The following is a 24,773-nucleotide window of genomic DNA, read 5'->3' on the forward strand; positions in this document are numbered from 1 at the left end:
TCATAATTTATTTCCCTTGCATCATTGTGTATATATATTGCTATTGAGAGTGTCCCTTACTGTATGAGAAGTCGGTAATTTGCTACACTGTTGAGTTGGCGATGCGGTCCAGCGCTTGACTAACGAGTCTCTCTCTCTGCCTCGCTCACCAGACGTTGTGCAGCCGGACAGTGGAGCGGGGGCGCAGCAGGCGCCAGGTTATAAACCTTTGTGTGCTTTTTGCATTTCTGCTCGTTCCCTGGTTGTTTCCATTCACATCTTTGGTGTTGTTGTTGTTGTGTATTACTACTACTATTCATTTGGCAGTCCTGGAAGTGGTCTCCTTAACTTTGCATGAGTGGCACCAGGAGGGGAAACGTTCCCTATTGTGTGTAAAGCCAGAATGGGTGAGCCTGTCAGTCTTGTGACAAGGCTGGTGCTAGCTGTGACTCACATGCTACAAAGAGTCCACTTCTTTTTATTGCCTGGTGGAGGTTAACTACTGTTCTCCTGGTGCCTTTGTTGTTATCAATACCAGTGTAGTTATGGAGTTCCCTACCTGGAAGAAGTGGGCCACTAACCTGGTGGTGGGTAATCCACTTAAGGGGCAGCTCCAAAGGAGAAATATTACCAGTATAAAATGTTGATAACATTTTGTTCTGAATAAGTATATATACAGTGTACATATATATACCACTGAGAGATATAAACATGTTACTGGTTACATTTCTCCTCCACTCTTTACTCATTACTCCTTAACTGTACTGAACGCGGGCACAGAACCACTTATAACATTCAGAGATGAATCAGTATTAGGCATTTATAATGAGAGATTTTTTAAAACAGAATTAAATATCTCGGGCTACATAAAAGTGCAGATTGAGTGAGACGACCTTGATGGTGCCCGCGTTTATATTTTATTTTTGTTACTAATCAGGGTGTTTTATGTTTCAATTTCTGTGCATGCAAGTGCGTGCACAAACACACACTTATACATGTGTGTGTGTGTGTGTGTGTGTGTGTGTGCAGATATACACAGGGAGAGGAAAAATTACCTACTAATTATGTGCAGAGCTGAACAACTTCACCCTGTATGTATGTATATGTGTATATATGAATATATATGAATATATATATATATATAATATATATATATATATATATATATATATATATATATATATATATATATATATATATATATATATATATATATATATATATATATATATATATATATATATATGTCATACCTAATAGCCAGAACGCACTTGTCAGCCTACTATGCAAGGCCCGATTTGCCTAATAAGCCAAGTTTTCCTGAAGTAATATATTTTCTCTAATTTTTTTCTTATGAAATGATAAAGCTTCCCATTTCATTATGTATGAGGTCGATTTTTTTTATTTTAGTTAAAATTAACGTAGATATATGACCGAACCTAACCAACCCTACCTAACCTAACCTAACCTATCTTTATAGGTTAGGTAGCCGAGAAAGCTAGGTTAGGTTAGGTAGGTTAGGTAGTCGAAAAAGAATTAATTCATGAAAACTTGGCTTTATAGGCAAATCGGGCCTTGCATAGTAGGCCGAGAACGACGTTCTGGCTACTAGGTACGACATTATATATATATATATATATATATATATATATATATATATATATATATATATATATATATATATATATATATATATATATATATATATGTCGTACCTAGTAGCCAGAACGCACTTCTCAGCCTATGCAAAGCCCGATTTGCCTAATAAGCCAAGTTTTCCTGAATTAGTATATTTTCTTTAATTATTTTCTTATGAAATGATAAAGCTACAAATTTCATTATGCATGAGGTAATTTTTTTTTTATTGGAGTTAAAATTAACGTAGATATATGACCGAACCTAACCAACCCTACCTAACCTAACCTATCCTATCTTTATAGGTTAGGTTAGGTTAGGTAGCCGAAAAGGTTAGGTTAGGTTAGTTTAGGTAGGTTAGGTAGTCGAAAAAACATTAATTTATGAAAACTTGTCTTATTAGGCAAATCGGCCCTTGCATAGTAGGCTGAGAAGTGCATTCTGGCTACTAGGTACGACATATATATATATATATATATATGTCGTACCTAGTAGCCAGAACGCACTTTTTGGACTACTATGCAAGGCCCGATTTGCCTAATAAGCCAAGTTTTCCTGAATTAATATGTTTTCTCTATTTTTTTTCTTATGAAATGATAAAGCTACCCATTTTATTATGTATGAGGGAAATTTTTTTTTATTGGAGTTAAAATTAACGTAGATACATGACCGAACCTAACCAACCCTACCTAACCTAACCTAACCTATCTTTATAGGTTAGGTTAGGTTAGGTAGCCGAAAACGTTAGGTTAGGTTAGGTAGGTTAGGTAGTCGAAAAAACATTAATTCATGAAAACTAGGCTTATTAGGCAAATCGGGCCTTGCATAGTAGGCTGAGAAGTGCGTTCTGGCTACTAGGTACGACATATATATATATATATATATATATATATATGTCGTACCTAATAGCCAGAACGCACTTCTGAGCCTACTATGCAAGGCCCGATTTGCCTAATAAGCCAAGTTTTCCTGAATTAATATATTTTTTCTAATTTTTTTCTTATGAAATGATAAAGCTACCCATTTTCATTATGTATGAGGTCAATTTTATTTATTGGAGTTAAAATTAATGTAGATATATGACCGAACCTAACCAACCCTACCTAACCTAACCTAACCTATCTCTATTGGTTAGGTTAGGTTAGGTAGCAGAAAAAGTTAGGTTAGGTTAGGTTAGGTAGGTTAGGTAGTCGAAAAAATATTAATTCATGAAAACTTGGCTTATTAGGCAAATTGGGCCATGCATAGTTGGCTGAGAAGTGCGTTCTGGCTATTAGGTACGACATATATATATATATATATATATATATATATATATATATATATATATATATATATATATATATATATATATATATATATATATATATATATATATATATATATATATATATATTAAAATATACACACACACATGTTTTCATTCATTTTATTTATTCATATTTTCATTTCTAGTGTATTTTTTTGTGATATTCTGTAATACTGTACACAATAGCATGTTTTAGTTTTTGAATTCCCATTTTACTAGTTATAATGAGAGTAAACTTGTAAACTTTTCCAGCTATTAGTTGTGTGCATGTTGGGAGTTTGGTTCTGTTCTGTTATTTTGATATAATGTATGTATGCGTGCGTGTGTGTGTGTGTGTGTGTGTGTGTGTGTGTGTGTGTGTGTGTGTGTGTGTGTGTGTGTGTGTGTGTGTGAAAAAAAAAAAAAAATATATATATATATATATTTATATATATATATATATATATATATATATATATATATATATATATATATATATATATATATATATATATATAAATAATAGAAAGCAGCAGTGGTACCACCATGAATAGTAATATATAATTTCTAATGAGTAAATGTTTCAAATGATTTTTATACCGATTGCTTTGGGTTTCATTTGTTTTAATGTAGAATATTCATAAAATTATTTCTCGTGTGCAGTATTAATTTTTCAGATGAATTTATACAAGTGTAGGCCTACATTGAAAATAGTTCAAATAGGGAAAATTGTGCGTCGGTTATAAAGGGCACTTCGTAATCCTTGATCTCCTTGATAATGGATTATGATCTATTCCTTTGGATAATCCCATATTAATAGCATCATGAGATTATTGCTACTTACCTCTTCAAGAGCACCTTGCCATCCTCTGCCTAACTCTGCTAATATTTTTATATTCTTTTAACATTGGCAAGGATATGAGATCCGTGCTCTCCATCCTGCTCTCACCCATACACTGACCAACATATGCTTTGTCAAGCTCTAATGCCACACATTTTATCTCATGGGCTTTATTATTTGTTTTGACATTTATTTCTTGGTTATTATTTAACCACACAGCACATTAATTACTGCTCTGCACAAAACGGGAACACAAGTGTAGGCCTACATACTAGAACAGTAGCTAATACTGTAACCATACGCTATTTATGCTTTCAATTACAGCAGAAATCTTTTAAAAAAAAAGGATAGTAAATTCTAAAGATCAGATATTTGGAAAAGCAAACTATTATTTTAGCTTTAATTAGTATTATCATCATCATATGTTTTTTTCATAAAAATCTTTGGTTCCAATCCTTTTCAGTATACTGTATAGTAAAAGAATAAGTGCCATTCTTGGAGATGAAATACAGTACTAATTAATTTTAAATAGTTCTGTATTCTGCATTTACATATAAGTTTTGAGGAGCAGAGGTAATGATATGATTTCTGAATTGCACACTTATACCAATAGAGTAAATACTGTATCCTTGATATAAAATCATATAAAATATAGGAAAACTACAATGCATCTTAGGGATATCTTTTCCCGGCTCATTGATGTACGAAATTAAATTGGTGTTCCTATGCAATTAAAGTACTGTAGTTATAAAAAATATATATATACAATGCAAGGCTTCACAGAAGCATTATCAAAAAATTTAAGAGATTTTCCTGTTTATAATAAAATTGTGCTGCTGCATGCTTCAGCTCATAATAGGAATAGAATGTGTGCAGTTTCAAAAATATTTCTGCTAATGCCAAATGCTTTGTTTCATTATTTTGAATTTAAATTATTGCAGTGTATACTGAATTGAGAAATGTTTTGTTTTCTTAATTTATTCTTTGACTAAAAGGAAATTTTTATAAACGTTTATTCACTCTCATATTCTAAACTACACCTCTTACTGTGCACTACTTCAGCTCAATAAACATCTCCTACTTTGTTTCCTTTGACAGTCATACTGTTCAATAACAGTATTTCAGCAACCAATGAAACATCTCCAGTATCATATCTTTGCACCTTTGAACATAGAAAACTCTCTCATGAAACCAGTCTGCTTAGTCTTGCTTGTCCTTTCCTTTTTACTTAGCAAACCTGCATCAATATTTTATCTAGCAAAATGGATGCTCCCCCCTAGTTCCCACCATTTTTTCACTTCCCTGTTTAGATACCTTACCACCCTAGTAGTTACCCTGTGTAATCTCCCTTCTGTAGGTTTAGGAGTCGAAGAGATGAGCAGTGTGATGGAGAGTTATACCAGTGATGGTAGTGACCCCATTACTACTACTCATATCACCAGGTATGATCCTGATCCTCTAACCACCACCACCACCACTACCACCCACACCACCAGGTAAAGTCCTATCCCACTCCTACCTCCATGTGCACTTGTATTGTAGAAGTTTTGTGTAAAATGACCACCTGTGCATATTTATTTGCTTAGTGATTTGTCATATACAGTACAGTACTTTATGAAGATTTGATTTTATTATTTAAAATAACAATTGTGTTTTTTTATTGTACTGTAATGAGAAATATGGTTTAATGGTGGTCTTTATTGCTGTCTATGTAGCAAGCTTCAATATGATCTTTGTATTAAGAAAACAAAGTAAGAATGCTATATGCCGAGCTATATTTAAACAGGTGTTAAATGTTGAAGCTTAGTCATTTCTCTAAACACTGCAGCAGAGCACAGCCACCCAACAATGCCTGACCAAGGCACTGAAAATGGGCGACACATTTTTCATTTGTTAAGAAAATTCCAAGTTTTGTAATAAACTTTTAAAACTAGTGCAGTGGCACCTCCAAAATCTTGATCAGTGGTAAGTGCTGTAGGTCTCGGGCGAAAGGGCCTGGGTTTGGTTCTTGCAGCAGGACAGGAACATTTTGGGAAACCTGGTTTTTGATCTGATGTTTTTGTTCACCTACCAGTAAGTAGGTACTCAGGCATTAGATCCTATTGCGACCTTGATAAACCTAATAGGCTTCCTGCCTTGCTTTTGGTAACCATGAGAGAAATCATACCATTCTGGGGCTCAATCTGGATATTTGAAAATTGCTCTTCTTTGGGTATTTAAGTTTTCCACATTTTTAATGTAAATTTCAAAATAAAAAGAACCATAGAATTTTATTTACAGTAAATATGCTCGGTTGATTTTCTAAGGCTCCAACGATTATATCCAACATTTCATACATCTACAAAACTTTTAAACATTATTGAAGCCATATTAAAATAATCACTATTAATACTCTAAATTTCTCCCCACACTTTATAGATGAACTTTGCAAAGTCTTAATTTCAACCTACATGTGATAGACATCTACCAAGAGAACCTGACTGTAAAGAGGTTTCACCCTCATTGTCAGTATTTATCAGGAACTAGCCCCCTTTGAATCTTCTTTTCTGGAGGGAGCAGTGGCTTCCTGTAGCTATTTTCCTGAGATTGCTTCATACTAGAGGTCGCATTAGTCGTGGAAGTTCTGTTTGGCCTTTTGGGGACTAGAGCCAGAATGTGGCCTGCTCGTAGAGGCACAGGGAGCAGGTGACAATCTGCCACCTCACCAGAAATAGCTTCCAGAAAGTCAGCACAGCTTTACAGACAACTGGTTCACAGAAAATGAAGCTTTTAACCCTTAAATTGCGCAAAACGTCATATGATGTGACATTGAAGGGGGTATAATTAAAAATATATTTTTATTGTGTAAAAAGTACTTAAAAATTTTAAACAAATCTCCAACTTATTGGCTTCAGCTTTGTGAAACTTTCATCAAAATATTTTCTGAAATTTATTTTAGACGAATATTAAAAAAAAAGAACGTTTTATTGATAAAGAGAACAGCTCCTATTAACTGGAACTGATGGATAATGCAATAATAAAGAGATGCAAGCACATGTCCAATGCACAAAGAAGCAGAATAGTAGTAAGAAGTGTCCACAAAGTGGATATACAGCTGATGCCTTTATAGCATTGGTGAGTAATGCAGTACATATAACAAATAATAATGAATAATTATGTTATTATGATCTATTTTGTTATATATCATATAAATACATTGCCCAGTGTTGTTATCAGTTACTTTCAAAAATGTCCAAAAAATATTTTTTTTAGGGGGGGATTTTTTTTCTTTGTTTATTATTTGAATTTGTTTTGACCTTTACATCCTGGAGAATGCATACTCGTCCCTAACTATGTGAAGCCAGAATTAAATTTTTCAACAAATAAATAACTCTCAGAACTTGAGACTGAATTTTTTTTGGCTGATTTTTTTCACAGATTTCAAACTCTATTTTACTTGTTTCTTTGATTGTTTTGATGCTTAGGGACCAGATTAGGGCTTTTTTACTTATAGAAAGTATACCCCTAGATATATTCCCTAAATCATTATAATTATTATACTGTAATTATCCCATTATTTTGTTTTTCTGGGGAGAGCCCCATCAACTCCCTGCAGCTATCCAGGCTGAATGAATATGTATAGCTTTCTGGCAACTGTCAAAGTGCTTGGAGTTCTTGCCTACCGGGAACCACGAGCCAGAACCTGGCCCCCTCAGAGAGGCACGAGGAACAATAGCCTATAGAAACTCCCCCTGTGGTTGGGAGCATTCTATGTCTGCCATCGACCAGGACAGGCACCCAGAAAGGTAGGCGCCCCAAAACAAACCCCTATTCTGGTGAAAATATTGCTGCCGAAAGCCAGCGAGTGGACAGAACTCCCCAAACAAAATTATCAAACTATCATCACGTCATCACGTCGCCGCGCCACCATCTGCGCAATTCCCCCCTCCCCTCCCCGGGAGGAGGAAGGGGAAGCCCCAGACCATCCGTGCCAGCGATCCAACTGGCAGTTCTTGGCTGATGTGATTACTGGTCGGTCGAGTGCCTCTGGCTCCAGTTTTGTTTCAGTTCTGTGCCTTGTGGTGTGGGCTGTCTCTACCGGTGGGGTGTGAGCCAGGAGTGAGATTCCACGGTACTCAGGCTGCATGCGCCTAGGGCTCTCTTCCCTAGGTGCCTTGTAAGTTCTGCCCTTGGGGCTTTGGGCCACCTTCCACAAGTCACCTTGGGTTCTGCCTCCGCTGTGTCCTTTACTGCTCAGACTGGACTGCCCTTGGAGTCAGCTGGGGTTTTGTTGCCCTTGTTTGTCTCTGGGTAGGAGGTAGTTTTTGTCACTTGTAGGGGCACGGGGTACTGCACAGCTAGTTTTCACCTATAACAGCGGCCGGCTCTGTTCCACCTGGGTATGTTGTCTTCTTGCGGGTTTTTCTTTTTTTTCTTTTTTTTTTGCCTGGTGGGGGTCTGCCTTTGTGGTCCCCCTTGGCTGTTCTAGGGGTTTATCTATATATGTTTTCTGTTTGGTGGTGCTCCCCGCTTGGCCCCAGTGAGTGGACACGTCCCGGGGGGGGGGGGGGGGGGGGGGTCAGCTTTTAGAAGTTTGTTTGGTACACTTGGGCGCCAGTTCACAGTACCCTGCCTGGGCTTCCCTTAGCGTGTTACCAAGGCTAAGGGCCCTGGGAAACCCCGCGGGGGCTCTGTGGTCCAATGGATGTGACCCCCTGCGCCCCTCCCTCACGTCTTGCGAGTTTGAAGGTTGCTCTGTCCCCTTGTCTCAGGGTGACACTCGCCTGTTTTGCCTCCACCTTGTTGCCTGTTGGGTCGTTTTATTTTTGACCTGGAGTCATGCGACAGGTGTTGTCTGTATATGCTCTCATTCACCTGTGCCACTGGTCATAAACGGATGCAGGTAGCTGTGGCATTGCATGCTATCTAGAGGTTATCTTGAGATGATTTTGGGGCTTTTTTTTTAGTGTCCCCGCGGCCCGGTCCTCGACCAGGCCTCCACCCCCAGGAAGCAGCCCGTGACAGCTGACTAACTCCCAGGTACCTATTTACTGCTAGGTAACAGGAGCATTCAGGGTGAAAGAAACTTTGCCCATTTGTTTCTGCCTCGTGCGGGAATCGAACCCGCGCCACAGAATTACGAGTCCTGCGCGCTATCCACCAGGCTACGAAGCCCCTTTTAGGTTTACGAGGCTAGGTTTAAGTTGCTGCAATGCTCTTGGTTGGTTGCGGTCCCAGATGCCCCAAGACTGCCCCGTTTTGGTTGTTGGGGTCCGGACTTGGGAGTGGGGGTTACTTCGGCTCTGGTTCCTTCTGCTCCTCCTAGTCCTATACCTTCTGTTGTGCATACTTCCTCCCCTTGCTACCGGCTCAGAGTCGTAGGCGGGTTTTGGGGTTGGAGCGGGGTCTGGTTAGGTTGAGACTCAGGCGGTCTTGGGGGTTTTCCTCTTCCTGGGTGGCGGCGGGAGCATTCGAGCTTGTTCCTCCAGCTGTGCCGTATGGGTCTGACCAGTGCGCTCCCTTCCTTAGAGTTTTACACGGCTGCCCCAGCTTTCCTTGTGAGGCTGGGGCTTTGGGGGTATGGCTCGACCCCGGGTCCTGCTGTTGAGGTTCCCAGGGCTGGGGAAGGGTTGATTGAGGGGCCTCGGGCTCCCGTTTTGCCCTGCTTGGGTCTTTATACCCTCGGTGCAGGGCTTGCAGTTCATCAGAGTGGGGTTTTTCATTCTCCCTCTGCGTTAATGTTGGTTTCAGGTCTACCCCTCCCTGGGTTCGGTTCCATGTCTCTTCGGGTCCGTCTCTCCCGTCATTCCTGGGGGTATTTTTCACCCCCTTTTTTCCTACCCCTTTTTGCGCTTATGTCGTGATTCTGTTCCCTTCGTATCGTGGTCCCATCCATGTCCCTTGCTCAGGGGTGTGTTTTTGTCCATATTTACCTCCGTGCATTTGTGTTTGTTTGTCGTGGTTCTTGTTGGTTCGCGGACCTCTTCGTACCTTCCAATATTATTGGAACGACTGTTGATTTTCGGTGAGGTTTCCCTCTGGTTCTTTTTCGGACTCGTTGGTCCCCTTCCATCCTTCTTGTTTTCTTTCGCTTCTGTTTTGTCTTATTTTGTTTTCACGTTGTCTCTCCTTCCTGTTTCGACGTTCCTCGTATTCTTTACGTATGTCTCCTGTGTACCCTTATACGTGTACCCCCACCCCCCCTTGTTTACTCTGTCACTTTCCTGCTTGACAGGGTTGGGTCGATGGATCCTATCAGGGTTGTTAGGTGTTGTGTGTTTTGCTTGGATGCCTTGTGTATGTTTTCTGTGGCTTTCCTTTGTCCGTGTAACTTGTTCTTTGTTGTACTGTGGGGCGCCCCGCAGCACCCCCCCCCCCACCCCCCACCCCTTTTTGGTGCTTTTTGTTAATTTTTCGGCACCTGGGTCTTTTCCCTATATTTGGACACTCCATCGTTCCCTTGGTCCATGCTTTTGTGTCCTCCTTTCTTGCTTGGTCTCTGTTCTCTGGACACTCCTTCCTTGCCTATCTTCGGTGCCTGGCTGCACCCTGATATCCGTGGTGGCCCTCAGTGTTTGTACGGCCTCCCACTCCACACTTTGTGGTTGGTAGTGCACATTGCGTTCCCGGCTGCTGTTTGGTCCCTATTTGGGGTTTTCCCTCGCTTATTTCCGTTTTTTCCTCCTGTGCTGCACATGGCTGTGTATCTGGGTCGGTGCTTATTGGCTATACTGATGTTGGGTGCTGGGGTGGGCCTCTGTCCATGTTCAGTTACCTGCCTTTGGACTGCCTCCAGTGTTCAGTTTTGGTGCCGAGTTCCTTCATTTTTCTTTGTATCTCGCTGCAGGCTTCTGTGTTGCACTGTCTGTGGAGGGTGGTGGACTTCAGGTCCACCGCTCCTGCCCTACTGGTTCCTTTTCTTGGGACGGGTAGCTGGGCTTCCAGTCCTGGCTCCAGTTTTTCTTTGTTCCTTTTCCGGAACGTGTGTTTTTGTTTTCCTGCAGTTAACGTCCTGCGTAATTCCCCTCCTGTATACCTTGGGGACGTGTGCATTCGTTTTTCCCTGCTGGAGCTGGTTGTGCTGCTCCTTTGGGTTGCGGGAGATGTTGTTTTGCTTCTCGTCTCGCGCTTTCATTTGTGGTGCTCCTTTTCCTCATTAGCCTCTGCCTAGGCCCTGGCTCCTCGGGGTTTGGCCTTGTTGGTCCTTCAGGGGTCCTGGGGGGGGGGGAGGTTTCCTCCCAGACGGGGCGTGTCTGCTCGCCCGGGTTGGTTCCTTTTCAGCTCGCTGGGGTTGGGTTCCTGGTTTCCCTGGCGGCCATTCCTTCTGGTTTTTGCCTACCTTGGCCAGACCTGCTGTTTCCTCAGTTACGGTTCTGTGGGTCTTCCCACGGCTCCGCCTCTTTTTGCGGATCGGTCCAGCCCTATTCAGGGCTGGTTCATTCTTCCCCTCGAGTCTTCGCGTCTTGGGGTTTTGTCTCCTTAGTTTCTTGTCGATTGTGTGGGCACTGGTGGCTTCATTGTTGGTCTCCCACCTGCGTGCTTCGTCTCGGCGGCGGTGTGTAGTTCCTATCACTGCCCAGTTGTCCTATCACTGCGAGGGGTCCTTCAGTCTTTGATAGGGTTGCTTTGTCTTTCCCTTCGGGGTTGTTCCAGGTCCGTCGTTTGGTACCGTGTACTGTCGCCTTGTCTTGGGTGGCGCTGGCGGAGCCACTCCAGCTTGCGTTCAGTGTTGCTGTTCCTTCTGTTCCATTCCGTTTGTTGTCTTGGGCGTTGTTTCACCTCCGGCCTGCTCTTGCGTTTCCGGTGCCGTCCTGGTCATTGGCCTGGATGGTCTCTCTTTCTTTCTTCTCCTCATTTTGGTCCTTGGGTTGCTGCATGGTTGGTCAGGCTGGGGGGCTTCCTTTGTTGTTCGGTTGCGGTTCTTTACTGTTCCTTGCGCGTCTTGGCCTCTGGGGTCGTGGACGCATTTTGGTTTGACCGGGTTCTCTTCCTTCCCTCATTCCTGTTCTGGGGTTCGGGTCTGCGGGGTTGTTTACATGGTCTTTTAGTTTTGTCTGTGGCCCTGTTTTTTAGGTTAGGGCGCATGGTGTCTGCCTCCTGGATCCTTCCCTCTTTTCCTTATCTGTGGTGAGGTAGTTCCGGGGAGCCGACGGGGCTCCCCCCAGAAAACCAGAGTTGAATGTAATGAAACGCCATTTTCTGGGTGAGTCCCGGAGGTTCCCCGGCATCCCTCTCTTCCTCTCTCCGGTCGGCGGTGTTTTTCGCGTATTTTGACATCCAGCCTAAGAACTGCTGGTTGGATTGCTGACACGAATGGTCTAGGGCTTCCCCTTCCCCCTCCCAGGGAGGTGGGTTGCGCAGACGGTGGCGCGATGACGTCAGGATAGTTTGATAATTTTGTTTGGGGAGTTCTGTCCACTCATTCGGCTTTCGGTAGCAATATTTTCACCAGAATAGGGGTTTGTTTTGGGGTGCCTACCTTTCCGGGTGCCTGTCCCGGTCGATGGCAGACATAGAATGCTCCCAACCACACGGGGGTTTTTATAGGCCATTGCTCCTCGTGCCTCTCTAAGGGGGCCAGGTTCTGGCTCATGGTCCCCGGTAGGCAAGAACTTCAAGCACTTTGACTGATGCCAGAAAGTTATACATATCCTTTCATACTGGATAGCTCCGGGGAGCCTCCGGGACTCACCCAAAAAATGGCATTTCATTACATTCAATGCTGTTTTTTTTTTGGGGGGGGGGTGTGTTTTTTCTTGACTTCATTTCTACACACATTGACCTACAACTTTCACATACTCGAGTGCAAATGCCAAACAATGTTTATTACAACATACAAGTAAATTCATGAATTAGAACTGTCTTATTCATTGTCGATAACTTCAACTTCAATTATATCTATAACTAGAATTTCAACTTCAGTATTCAAAAATCTAGTTTCTGACCAATTCTCACCATTTTTACATATAGTTTGCACAGCTGTCTGTGCTACAATCACTATAGAATTGATTTTTCATAAACTCTAAACGTTTGGAGTTATAAATTTTTGTTGTCTAAATTTGTGCATATTTCAAATGCCATATTGACAAAAAAATTACAATAAACTATACTGAAAACCTATACTATATTCTAAATATATGAAATGAAGATCATATGCTATTCTGAGAGCATAATAACACCAAATGAACAGTTGGTGATATTTATATATATTTTTGCAGCTGATTTCAAAATCTGAAGTTTTCAATATTCAATTTTATAATTTTTTATTTTCTTGCTTTTCAAGTTACACTGGTATCATTTAGACAAAGTTGGAGCATTTGCCTATTAGATTATTCACAAAGCATTTAAAAGAGTTTCAGAAAATTTTAAAAACTCTAAAATTTTAGAGCGGGGAGCCGGTCGGCCGAACGAACAGCACGCTGGACTTGTGATCCTGTGGACCTGGGTTCGATCCCAGGCGCCGGCGAGAAACAATGGGCAGAGTTTCTTTCAACCTATGCCCCTGTTACCTAGCAGTAAAATAGGTACCTGGGTGTTAGTCAGCTGTCACGGGCTGCTTCATGGGGGTGGAGGCCTGGTTGAGGACCGGGCCGCGGGGACACTAAAAGCCCCGAAATCATCTCAAGATAACTGAGTTCAATGTCACACATCATATGAGGTTTTGCGCAGTTTAAGGGTTAAACTGCCAAACAACTCTGCATATGATCTGATGAATAAACAGACTAACTTGGAGAATGTCAGGGAGACACTGGGGCTCCTCCAGAAAATGGTGTTTCATTACATTCAATGCTGGGATTCTTGAGGGAGCTCCCCCGGTGGCTCCCTGAAGCTAACTAACCACGGAGAGCAAGAAAGAGACTTAACAGGAAGGAGAGGAGGCAGGCACTAAGATGAAGAAAACCCAGAATAGGTGACACGGCCCATAGCACACACGACCAACTGGATCCAGGAATGTTTTTGAAATACCAGGGCCATAAACACCTTGTTAGAATGCTGAAAACCCCCAAGCCCAAATATCAGGCCAGGACATGATAGTGAAGACTGAATAAAGCCATGTATTTGCAAAAATCATGGGTCCCTGGGTAGACCACTAGGTCTAGGCTGGCTAGGTTTTACAATACTGCAGACAACCTGAGAATGCAAGCCTTGGAACAGGGAACCAAGGAAACGGGATCAACCAACATAGCATTCACGAAGACAGACCCCGTGGCATACAGGTAGTAGTGAAGAGCTGCCACCGGACACAATAAATGATGCACCCACAGCTGAACCAACCAAGCAACAGTCACCAAAGGACCCCTCCAGAAGCCTGCTGACTCATTATTCATCAGAAAAGGAGGAGAAGAGTGCTAAGATATAAACCACCCACCAGGGCCAGAAGAACAGAGCCCATGCCTCCATAGAAGAGCCTGAATCTTCCCAACCCAACCAACACCTAAAGGTGAGAGTTAACAAGAAAACCGTTGTGAAGAAAGATATCACAAACTAAAGAGGAAACTGTAACAGAAGCCAGGGGAAGCTCAAAGCACATAGTAAAACCAGGATGGCTCAAGAGGAGCATGAGCAGGCTGGAGGTGGAAAAATGTACAAGACATTTTCCAAAACAGACCAGATAATGACTGAAGACTGAATGCAAAAGGACAAAAAATGAGAATACAAAAAGGAAAAAAAAATGGAAATAAAAAGGAGCACCAGGACACCTCATCCTGCTGCCTTGAGGAAAGATGCAAGTGGGACACTAACAAAGAAGCCACCCATCCACCATACAAATGGCAAGACATATACATAAAAAACTACAGATGCATAGAGATGAAGATAAGTTCGAACCAGCGAACTACATTGCCTAACCAATATGCAGGAAGAGTCATATTAGCCAGCAGAAAAATGGCCAGATTCAGACACCGGGTAAGCGCCTGAAAACACTGACCTGGGAAAAAAAAAAAAGAGAGAAATCATCCTCACCATGACCAATCCAGTCGAAAAGCATCCACTGTGAGAGCCTCACTATCGGCTAATGGAGTCACATAGAAGGGAAGGAACCAGTTCCATGCCAACACAAAGCCATCCATCTTAGGGAAACCAAACATCTCGCAGAGCCAACAGAAGGACCCATCATCAGCGGGCCACTCCATGGATACAGGCCAAAAGCGAGACAATCCATCGGGGAGGACATTGGACAAACCCCACACGGAACTACATGGAAAACCAAACCCTGAGAAACCAGAAACCAAGCAACTCTAAGCATCCAGCTCTTCAAAGGGATGGAGTGAAGTGACTCCCCCATAACCACCAGGAAGCAATAAGAGTGGAATCGGATTTCTGACCCTGGAGGAAACCAAATCCTCCTCAGGGCAGGTCACAGCCACAAACTCTGTGTGGCTGTGTGATCTGCCCTGTGTGCTCAAAGCCCAAAAGACCACCAGACCACTAATTCTGGGCAGCCTGATGAGCACTGGTGATAAACCCCAAATCCAGAGAGGAGGCATCTGTAAATGCATTGAACAATGGGGGAGGATGTTGCCATGGAACCAAACCCCGAGAAAGCCGAAGAGTAAGCTGGCGAAGCAAGAGCTGATGAGGGGTGGACAGGGCCCAGACCTGCCAAACCCAAGAACAGTGAAAGGGGCAGAACTGGAGAAACTGGTACAACACCTGGAGCCAAGTTCAAGTTCAAGTATGTTTATTGAGACAAGAAATAATACATCTCAAAGGGATAGAGTAGCTTAGGCTATTTAGGCCAAGCCCTGCCCAGGAAAAAAAAAAAATGAGGGCTAAGTTCAGGCTCCTGCAAAACCGCTCATCCTACTAGGGCCGATCAAACATCAGATGACAACAAAGTTGCAAGCAGAGAAAAGCCACCAGAGGCAGGGAAAGAAAACTGACCAGGAGTACCAAACATGGTCAATCAAGTCTGAACCGGAGACAATACCAACTGGGACTAATGTCAGTTCACCAGGAACCCAAATCCAGCAAGCTGGGAGTAAACTAGATCTCTGGCCAGGTGACATGCAGACTAACTGAGGGCCCACACCAGCCAGTTGTCTAGGTATGCCATCACATAAATCCCTAACAAATGCAATTGGGCCATGATGACCCATGCTAGACTGGTAGACATAGAAGATGGTGGGGGGGTTGCAGGTTCAAGCTGAAGAGGAGAATCCTTAAGCGGTAAGCTTGATGCCCCACAACAAAACTTAACCAGTCCGTGAACCTCTAATGAATGGAGACATACCAATATGCGTCTTGGATATTCAGGAATACAATCCAAGCTCCTGCCTATAATAGCAGGCAAACTTGACCCAAGGCAGTCATGCAGAACGTCAGGTAGGAATGAAGCCCTTTAGACCGTAACAGATCAAGAATGTATCAGAGGTTTGCTTTGAGAATGTGACCAACCCAAGACACCACCAAAAGAACAAGGTCAGTTAACCACACCCAAGGCCAACCAAACTGCACTGAGACTCCTGACCCAGTCACACAAAAATTATCTCTTGCAGATGTGTATCAGATTTGCTTTAGACCAGCAAATAGAAGAGCCAACAAGAAGAAAACACCCTAGACCTTATTTTTACAGACAACAATGAGCTGATTAGGTACATAATGATCACAACCTAATCGAAGTTCAGACGAGAATGGGCAATAGACCTGTGCACCCAATGTCAAATCCAAGGGAAAGAAAATTCAGCAAATCAGTTTTAAAAACAAACTGTGATTAATTGGGAACGAATAAACCAAGACCTCGCAGAACAATGCTGGGAAGAACAACTACGTAATGCAAATTTAAACCAGTGCTTTGAGAAAATATGCACTATAGCACTAGAAATATGTAGATGGCATATACCACTAAGAAAAAAGATGCAAACTAGAATGGGAATGGTGCTCCCTCTATAGGAGAAGAAAACAAATATCAGAACGTCTCAAATGCTCCACTCTGTCCCAACAACGATGAGGAAGGTTATGTAGGGAAATAGAAATGATCGAGCTCATGCTAAGAGAATCATATGCAATCCAAGAGAGGCAAAGGGAGCAAAAGGCTACAAGTGAAATAGAGAGGAACCTGAAATACTTTTTCTCGTATGCAAAAGCAAGAACAAAACTGCATCCAGAATTGGGCCTTTGCGCAAGGGTTATGGAAATCTCGCAGATGACAACACAGGAATGAGTAAAATACTGAGGTCTTAGTACGATTCTGTTTTCAGTGAACCCCTGACCACATTGAAGATCGATGATCCAAATGAATTCTACATGAATGTGACACCAACATCGAACCACATATCAGATGTCACCCTAACCCCACTGGACTTTGAAGTAGCCATAGACAGCATGCCCATGCACTCTGCACCAGGCCCAGACTCAGGGAATTCTATATTCATCAAGCAGTACAAAACACCACTATCACAGGCCCTAAATATCTTTTGGAGATAAATCCGATACTGATGTCGTCCCTGATATATTTAAAACAGCAGAGATCATGCCACTTCACAAAGGAGGTAGTAAAACAGATGCTAAAAATTATAGACCAATAGCTCTAACGTCACACATTATAAAAATCTTTGAAAGAATGTTAAGAAGTAAGATTACAAATCACATTGGATCAATATCTACATAACCCCGGACAACATGGGTTCAGAACAGGGCGCTCCTGCCTCTCACAATTGCTAGATCACTATGGCATGGCCTTAGGTGCCATGGAAGAGAAGCAAAACATTGATGTAATATACACAGAGTTTGCAAAAGCTGTCGACAAATGTGACCATGGTGTTATTGCAAACAAAATGCATGCAAAAGGAATTACAGTACTGGCAAAGTAGGGAGATGGATCTTCAACTTCCTAACGTACAGAACACAGAGTGTAACACTGTGTACTCAACACAGTAAAATCTGGATTATCTACTGTGAAAAGTTCAGTCTCGCAAGGTACCGTACATGCTCTGTTTCTTTTTCTCATCCTAATATCAGATATTGACAAGGATAAAATCTACAGTACAGTACTGTATCATCATTATCATCTAAAACTGCATTCTCCAAAGCACAGGCGAGAGAGAGATACATAATAATCTACACAAGGAAGATATTAGAGGGATTGGTTCCAAATTTAAACATGGAGATTACATCACATGAAACCAGTAGGCATGGCAGGATGTGCAAAATAACCGAGTTGAAAAGCAGAAGTGCAATACAGTGTATGTGCAATGAGAGAGAGCTCAATCAACATCAAGAACCCAACACTCTCCCGCTTCACGTAAGGAGTATAACTGGTCGGCCTCTCACAGTGTTCAAGAAAGAACTCGACAAAAGCCTCCGAAGAATACCTGATCAACTGGACTGTGATTCATACGTCAGGCTGCGAGCAGCGGCATCCAACAGCCTGGTTGACCAGACGACCAACTGGGATGCCTGATGGGAGACCAGGCCGTGGGGCCATTGATCACTTGGGTTTAAGGGACCAGGATTTGGTGGGGGGAGCATTAATCACATCGACTTTGGTTTTGTCCATACCCCGCTTCTTTCCCAGGTGGGCGTGGTTCACCCTGCTCTTTCCCTCCTGCTGCAGGCTCCCAATTGTCAGTGTGTTTCAGAATCGAGGTGGGGTTTAACTTGGAATGAGACTCGGGTGACTTTGGGGAATGCCCCTTCCGATTCGGGTACAAAGATAGTCGAGTCCAAATTTCCCACTGGTGCTTCAGGGTTGACCCGGCAGACCCCCTTTTTTGAGGCTTTTTTCCCTGGACTCTGCCATTTCTTCAGGGGTGGTGGGTGCGGATGAGGGTTTAGCACCGGGGCTTATTTTCGGGCGTTCCCAGGGCACGTGGGGACTTTGCTTGGAGCGAGTGGGCTCCTTTTGACCCTGCTTGGACATTGGTGCCTTTGGGACAGGGGTTTTTGCCGCATGGGCTAAGGTTTTTGTATCTGCCTTTTCTTTATGAATTTGATTTCCTCCAGGGCCTTCTTTGTCTGGTCGGCTTGGTGGTCACTCTGTACAGAGGGTGGCTTCTTGGAGGTCTCGTCGGCCCTTTTGCAGGTCGCCCTGTTGATGGGGCGATGGTGGGGGGGGGGGGTGGCTCTCTGCCGTCGTTTGTTCCCACAATTTGTGAACTTATCGGATCATCTCTATTGGCCTTTGGTGGTGTTGGGCGGCTGCTTCTCCGTTCGCAGGTTCAGGGGTGGCAACAGGCTTACCGCTTTCATTGCCCTCCATTCTGTTTGAATCTGGTACTTCAGGTTTTTATGCCCTTAACCAGGGTTGTGATGACCCGTCTTCTTCTGTTAGGTCTTTGGGTTCTGGCCTACCTCAACGACTGGTCGGTGTGGGCTCCCAGCCGATCTGCTTACCAGGGATGTGGTTCCAGCTCGCCAGGTTTGGGTTCCTAATGAATTGGAGGAAGTTCCATTTGGTTCCGTCTTAGGTTCGGGCTTGGCTGGACTTCGTGTGGGATTCTTGAACTGCATCTGTCTCTCTTCCCACTGCAACTTTGATCTGGCTGCAGTCCTGCTTTCTGTCATTCTTGAGGGGGGACCTGGGTCACTCAGTGATGGCTCGAGCAGCTATGAGTGAGCCTGAACTTAGCCATGCTGGTTTTCCCGCTGGGCGGGTTTGGCTTCAGAGGCTGTTCTTGTACCCTCAGGGTAGCCCCTTAAGCCACTCTCATGATCGCTGGGTTCGACCCCTGGGATCCTTGCATTGGTTGATGCATCTTCGGCTTCTTCTTCAGGTTTTGGGGGTTTTTGGGGTTCAGTGCCTCGTCCCTCGGCTGGGGTTTTGTGACCAGTGCTCACCAGGCTGGCCAGGGGCATTCGGTTCTGTCTTTTTGTCAGGCTCATAGCATGGTGTGGGAATTTGCGGCTGTGTCTCAGGTGGTGCGGAGGATTCAGATCCCTTAGGGCTCTGTGATCTAGCTCCATTCGGACTGTGCCTCTGTGGTTCACTGTCTCAACTGGGGAAGGGGGGTGGGAGACTGCATTATGTGGCTCTTCTGCTGAGTTCTCAGGGTTGAGTTATGTGCTGCTCACATTCAGAGAGTGTCCAACGTCCTGGCAGATGGCCTGTCGCTCCTCCTTCCTTTTGGCTTTGCTGGATATTTGGGTGCCCAGAGGTGGACTTCTTCGTGTCGGTGTGGTATCGGCGTCTTTCATTATATGTGGCGCCGTTTCCCAACTGCGAGGCCATCACGGTGGACGCTTTTCAGCAGGATTAGTCGAGGTGGGAGTTCCTGTACCTTTATCCTCCAGTCCAGCTGTTGCTCCAGGTGTTGGCTCAACTCGAATTCTATCAGGGTCGAGTGCTTCTCCTGGCCCCATGGTGGCTGGCCCAGCCTTGGTTTCAGGCGCTGCTTGCTCGGTGCCCAAACCCGAGAGTTTTTCCTGCAGCTCCGCCCCTCTCGGCAGGTTGGGCTGGTGAGGTACTACGCTGGTTTGCCCTACTCTTCCGCTCTTTGCGTCTAGACTTTAAAATCTCCTGGCAGTCTTTCTGCCAATTTTCTTTCCCTTCGTAGGGTCTCATCATTGTCTGTTCCAGTTGTTTTGTCCTTTCTTTCTTGGCTTTTTCTTTTCAGGACCAGCATCTCATGCCGAATATTGTCACTTCTTATTGTTTGGCGTTGGTGGAGCTTGCGTTCGAGGTGGATGTCACTTCTACTTCGTTCCGTTAGCTCTCTTGTGCGTTTTTTCACAGCCAACCCGCTCATGCGCCGCTTGAGCCTTCTTGGTCTTTGGACCGGGTGCTCTCGTTTATCTCCTGTCCTTGGTTTGTTGTGGCCCCTTTGGTCCAGGATTGTTTTATAAAAGCTTTGTTCTTGTTGGTTTTTCCCTCTGGGAATCAGGCTGAGGAGCTTCATGCTCTTCTCAAGTGCAAGGGGGTTCTTCTCTTTTGGTCCTGGGGGTTGTTTTGTTCATTTGCAGCCATCTCCTTCTTTTCTGGCGAAGAATGAGACAGCTGGCTTCTGGAGGGGTCCATGGGTTGTTGATGCTCGGTTGGTTAGGCTGGTGGTGCATTGTGTTCTGTGCCTGATGGCAGCTTTACGTCGCTACCTGTGGGCCACTGGTTCAGTGACAGTGGATGCGCTCTGGGTTGATCCAGTTTCTCTGGTTCCCTGTTCCAGGGCTCGTGTCTCTCAGGTTGTCCAAAGGGTTATCAAGTAACCAGCCTGCAGTCTACCCTCGTGCCCATGATGTGAGGAAATATGCTGCTCTCGCTGCTGTGTTTGAGAATGTTTGTGTTCTGTTTCTGTTTTGGGGAATATGTTTTTCATTATTCTACAAACTGGAGGGTTGAGCTGCCAGCTCGCCTAAGTGGGCTTCCCCTCCTCCGACAGGGGGGGGGGGAAGGGGGCCTGAGGGTGCTAGCAAGTAGGCACGCTAGTTGGATGACAATTTGCTTGTTTTTTTTTTGAGGGAATTTTTTGGCTCTGTTCGGATGTAGTTGCAATTTTCACCAGTTGGAGGTTTGTATTATTTCACCTACCTTTCTGGGGGTATGCCCCAGTCGATGGCAGACATGACATAATCTATATGTAGAGTGCTCATATGGTCATTGCTCACAACGCCTCTCTCTGAGGGGGCCAGGTTCTGGCTCGTGGTCCCAGATAGGCAGAACTTCATGCTCTTCTCAAGTGCAAGGGGGTTCTTCTCCTTTGGTCCTGGGGGTTGTTTTGTTCATTTGCAGCCATCTCCTTCTTTTCTTTAACAGTCTCCGTGGTGTAGTGGTAAGACACTCGCCTGGCGTTCCGCGAGCGCTATGTCATGGGTTCGTATCCTGGCCGGGGAGGATTTACTGGGCGCAATTCCTTAACTGTAGCCTCTGTTTAACGCAACAGTAAAATGTGTACTTGGATGGAAAAACGATTCTTCGCGGCAGGGGATCGCATTCCAGGGACCTGCCCGAAACGCTACGCGTACTAGTGGCTGTACAAGAATGTAACAACTCTTGTATATATCTCAAAAAAAAAAAAAAAAAAAAAAAAAAATCCCGTAACTGATGTCCCCAAACTAATGTACAGTAGCATATATCAGTTTGGATAGCTTAAGGGAGCCTCCGGGGCTCACCCAGAAATTGGTGTTTCATTACATTCTATGCTGGTTTATGGCGCTCCTTTCGGCACTTTTTCCCTTCATTTTTTTTCTTTATCAGCATCTCGTGCCAAATACTGTCGCCTTGTATTGTGCAGTGTTGGCCGAACCGCCGCAGCTTGTGTTCAAGGGGCGATACTGCCTCGGTTCTGTTTCACAGGCTCTCTATCACATTGTTACACTTTTAGGCAGCTCATGTGCTGCCCGAGTGTGCTTGGTCTCTGGACCATGTTCTTGCATTTCTTCTCAATTTACGCTGTCCCCTTTAGTCCGGGAATTTTTTTTTTAATCGTTGTTTTTAGTTTCACTTGCCTCCAATTGCTGGGTTGGGGTTTTGTTCGTTTGCAGAAGGCTGCTTCTCTTCTGGCAAAAAATGAGTCTGTTGGCATTCAGAGTGAGTTCTTTGGTCATTGATACTTGGTGGGTCCTTCTAGGGGTGTATTATATGCTGTGTCTGGTGGCAGCTCTCTGCCACTAGCTTTATGCGACCGATTTTGCTTCGGTGGATGCCTTATGAGTGAGTCCTATTTCCTTGGCCTCCTGTTCCAAGGCTCATCAATTTTTTGGTCGTCCTCAGTGTTATTACATCTAGCCAACTTATGGCTAGCCCCTTATGTCCATGGTGTTAGAAAATATGCCACTATCAGGGGTGGAACATGTCCTGGCAGATATTCAGGAGTCGGGGTTTTGGAAGTCTAACAGAGTTCTGGCGGCTGAGTATATGGTGTATATTCCTGGGCCTCGGTGACCTTGTGTACCTTTAGGTCGTGTGTCTCGAGCGGAAGGTTTCATCTTCGTCTTGTCTCCTGTGGTGCTTCCTCCTCCTCTTTCCTGGTGAGTTCCCATGTGTTTTCCTTCTCTATGTGTAGTTAGTTTCAGGGAATCACAAGGGACGCCCTCCAAAAATCCAGCATTGAATGTAACAGGTTTCAAGGCTTTGGTCTCTCTTGAAGCCAGCAGTGGTTTCTTTTGACTTGCTGATTTTCTGGTTGTCTTCCCTGGTGAGGTGGCAGAAATAGATGATACCACTCTCAGCACTTCTGTGAGGGGAGGGTCAAGTTCTGGTGCTAGTCTTGTATTGGTCTATAGAAGTCCATGGTTGATGTGACCTAGTAGATGGTACCATCTCAGCATATATTAGTTTCAGGAAGCCATCGGAGGCTCATAAAAAAATTGGCATTTCATTACATTCAATGCTAGGTTTTGTGGTTCCTTCTCATGCCAGTTATTGTCACTTCATGGTGTTCGATCTTGGCAAAGATTGTGCTGTTGGTGATAGCATTCAGTGGTGACAATTCATCAGTTTGATTTTGTTATCTGTCTTGGGTATTTTGCACCTCTGGCTTGTTCATTCTCCTCCCAAGCCTTTCTAGTCTTCGAACAGGGATTTTTATTTTCTCTCCGCCCCTCAGTTTTCTGTTGCCCCTTTGTCTGGGATTGCATCTTCTATGCTCAATTTTGTTCTTTTGGTCCTGATGGAAATTTCCTTTGTTTCCAGTCCTCTCCTTCCTTTCTGGTTATGATTGAAATAGCTGTGTTCTGGAGGTGTTTTTTGGTGATTGATGCCTGGTTGGTTCAGCCATGGGTGCATCATTTGTTGAGTGTTGCGGCTATTCACCATTTCCTCTGCACCTCTAGTGGTGTGGAGGGGTAAATGCTCTTTATGTTGGTCTTATGTCCATGGTCCCTTGTGCCCTGGGACCTGTTTGTCTTGGGTCAACTGTAGTGTCATCATGCTTAGCCAGTTTGAGGTCTACTCACAGGCCGAATTTGTTCATAAGTTTACAGCCCTTTCCACAGAATTTTTTATTATGTCTGATATAATCTTTGGGTCCTGTGGTATTGGTGGTCCTATGATGATGCTGGCAGCTCATTCCTTGATGAACATTCCTGGTCCATATGGGGCTTGTGCGGGTTTAGGGTAGGTATTTAGTTGCTACTTCTCTCTTTCATGGGGGGTTCCCTTTTGAGGCTCTATCCTGCCCCTGGTGTTTTCCCAGAGGACAGAATGGGTGATACCTTCTATGATGATGCCCGTAGCATTTGCATTTGCTGGATCTCTATTCTAGCATAGCCTTCTTATAGATAAGAAGCCTATTAGGCAGCAGCTACATTATTGCTGTGTTTCTCCCATATCCATTGAATGCTGCTGTGTACTAGCGTGGATGCCCCAAAAGTTGGCCCTAGTGGTACTAAGGGATTTGGATTTGGAGCAGCTGATGAATTCCACATGTTCAAGGTTTGCCTCTTCTTCCCCATTTCCATCTGGTACGGTTCTGGGTAGCGTTCTGGTTCCTCCGGTAGCACCTTTTTTCCACACCACCAGAATCATTGGTTGTGAGCTACATTTACCCTTCAGTTGGTTTTTTGTGTGTTTCAGGGTTCAATCACGTGGCACCTTCCCCTCTGTTGTTTGATGTGTATGTACAGATGCCTTGGCCCTGGGTTGAGGTTTCTGTGACCAGCAATCACAAAAGCCTGTCCAATCTTTAGGGTTGTTAGACAGGTCCCCCCTCCTTCAGGCACACAATATGGTGTGCAAGTTTATGGCAGTGTGGCAGGCCTGTGGAGAATTTGCCTTAGTCCAGGTTCTATTCTTTGGGGCCATTCCAACAGCTCCCCAATGGTTTATTGTCTGAATTACTGGCAGGGAGGGGTTGCTTCTGTTTTTTCATGTTTGGAGCAGGACTCCATGCATAGCTTATCTGGATTTTTGGGTTTGGGTTCTCTGAGTGGTTAACATGCAAGGTGTGTTCAATGTTCTCACAGACAGTCTCTCATTTCTTTCCCATTTTCACAGAATGGACCATCAACAATCAGACTTCGATTGGCTCTCCAAACCATTCAATCGACCTGAGGTGGACTTTTTCACATAGTCTTGGAACTGGCAGTTTCTGTTCTATGTGGCTTCATTTCCCGATCATGAAACTCTCATGGTGGATACATTTTGGCCGGAATGGTTGCAGTTGGGCTTCATTTGTCTCT

At 44.0% G+C, this 24,773-nt stretch overlaps 1 protein-coding gene across 31 annotated transcripts in view; it reads left to right on the top strand.

The window, feature by feature from the left end:
* The window catches only part of LOC123756928 (ankyrin-2), a 982,618-nt gene that overhangs the window by 954,094 nt on the left and 3,751 nt on the right, over positions 1-24,773 (top strand). For 29 of the 31 annotated variants that reach the window (XM_069329388.1, XM_069329391.1, XM_069329395.1 and 26 more), the window contains 2 exons: positions 153-197; positions 5,101-5,239. In XM_069329388.1, coding sequence (XP_069185489.1) covers positions 153-197; positions 5,101-5,239 — 184 coding nt within the window. The remainder of the gene's footprint in view (positions 1-152; positions 198-5,100; positions 5,240-24,773) is intronic. The other 2 variants (XM_069329393.1, XM_069329412.1) reach the window with 2 other exon arrangements.

This window comes from Procambarus clarkii, chromosome 22 (assembly GCF_040958095.1).
Source record: "Procambarus clarkii isolate CNS0578487 chromosome 22, FALCON_Pclarkii_2.0, whole genome shotgun sequence".
NCBI lineage: Eukaryota > Metazoa > Arthropoda > Malacostraca > Decapoda > Cambaridae > Procambarus > Procambarus clarkii.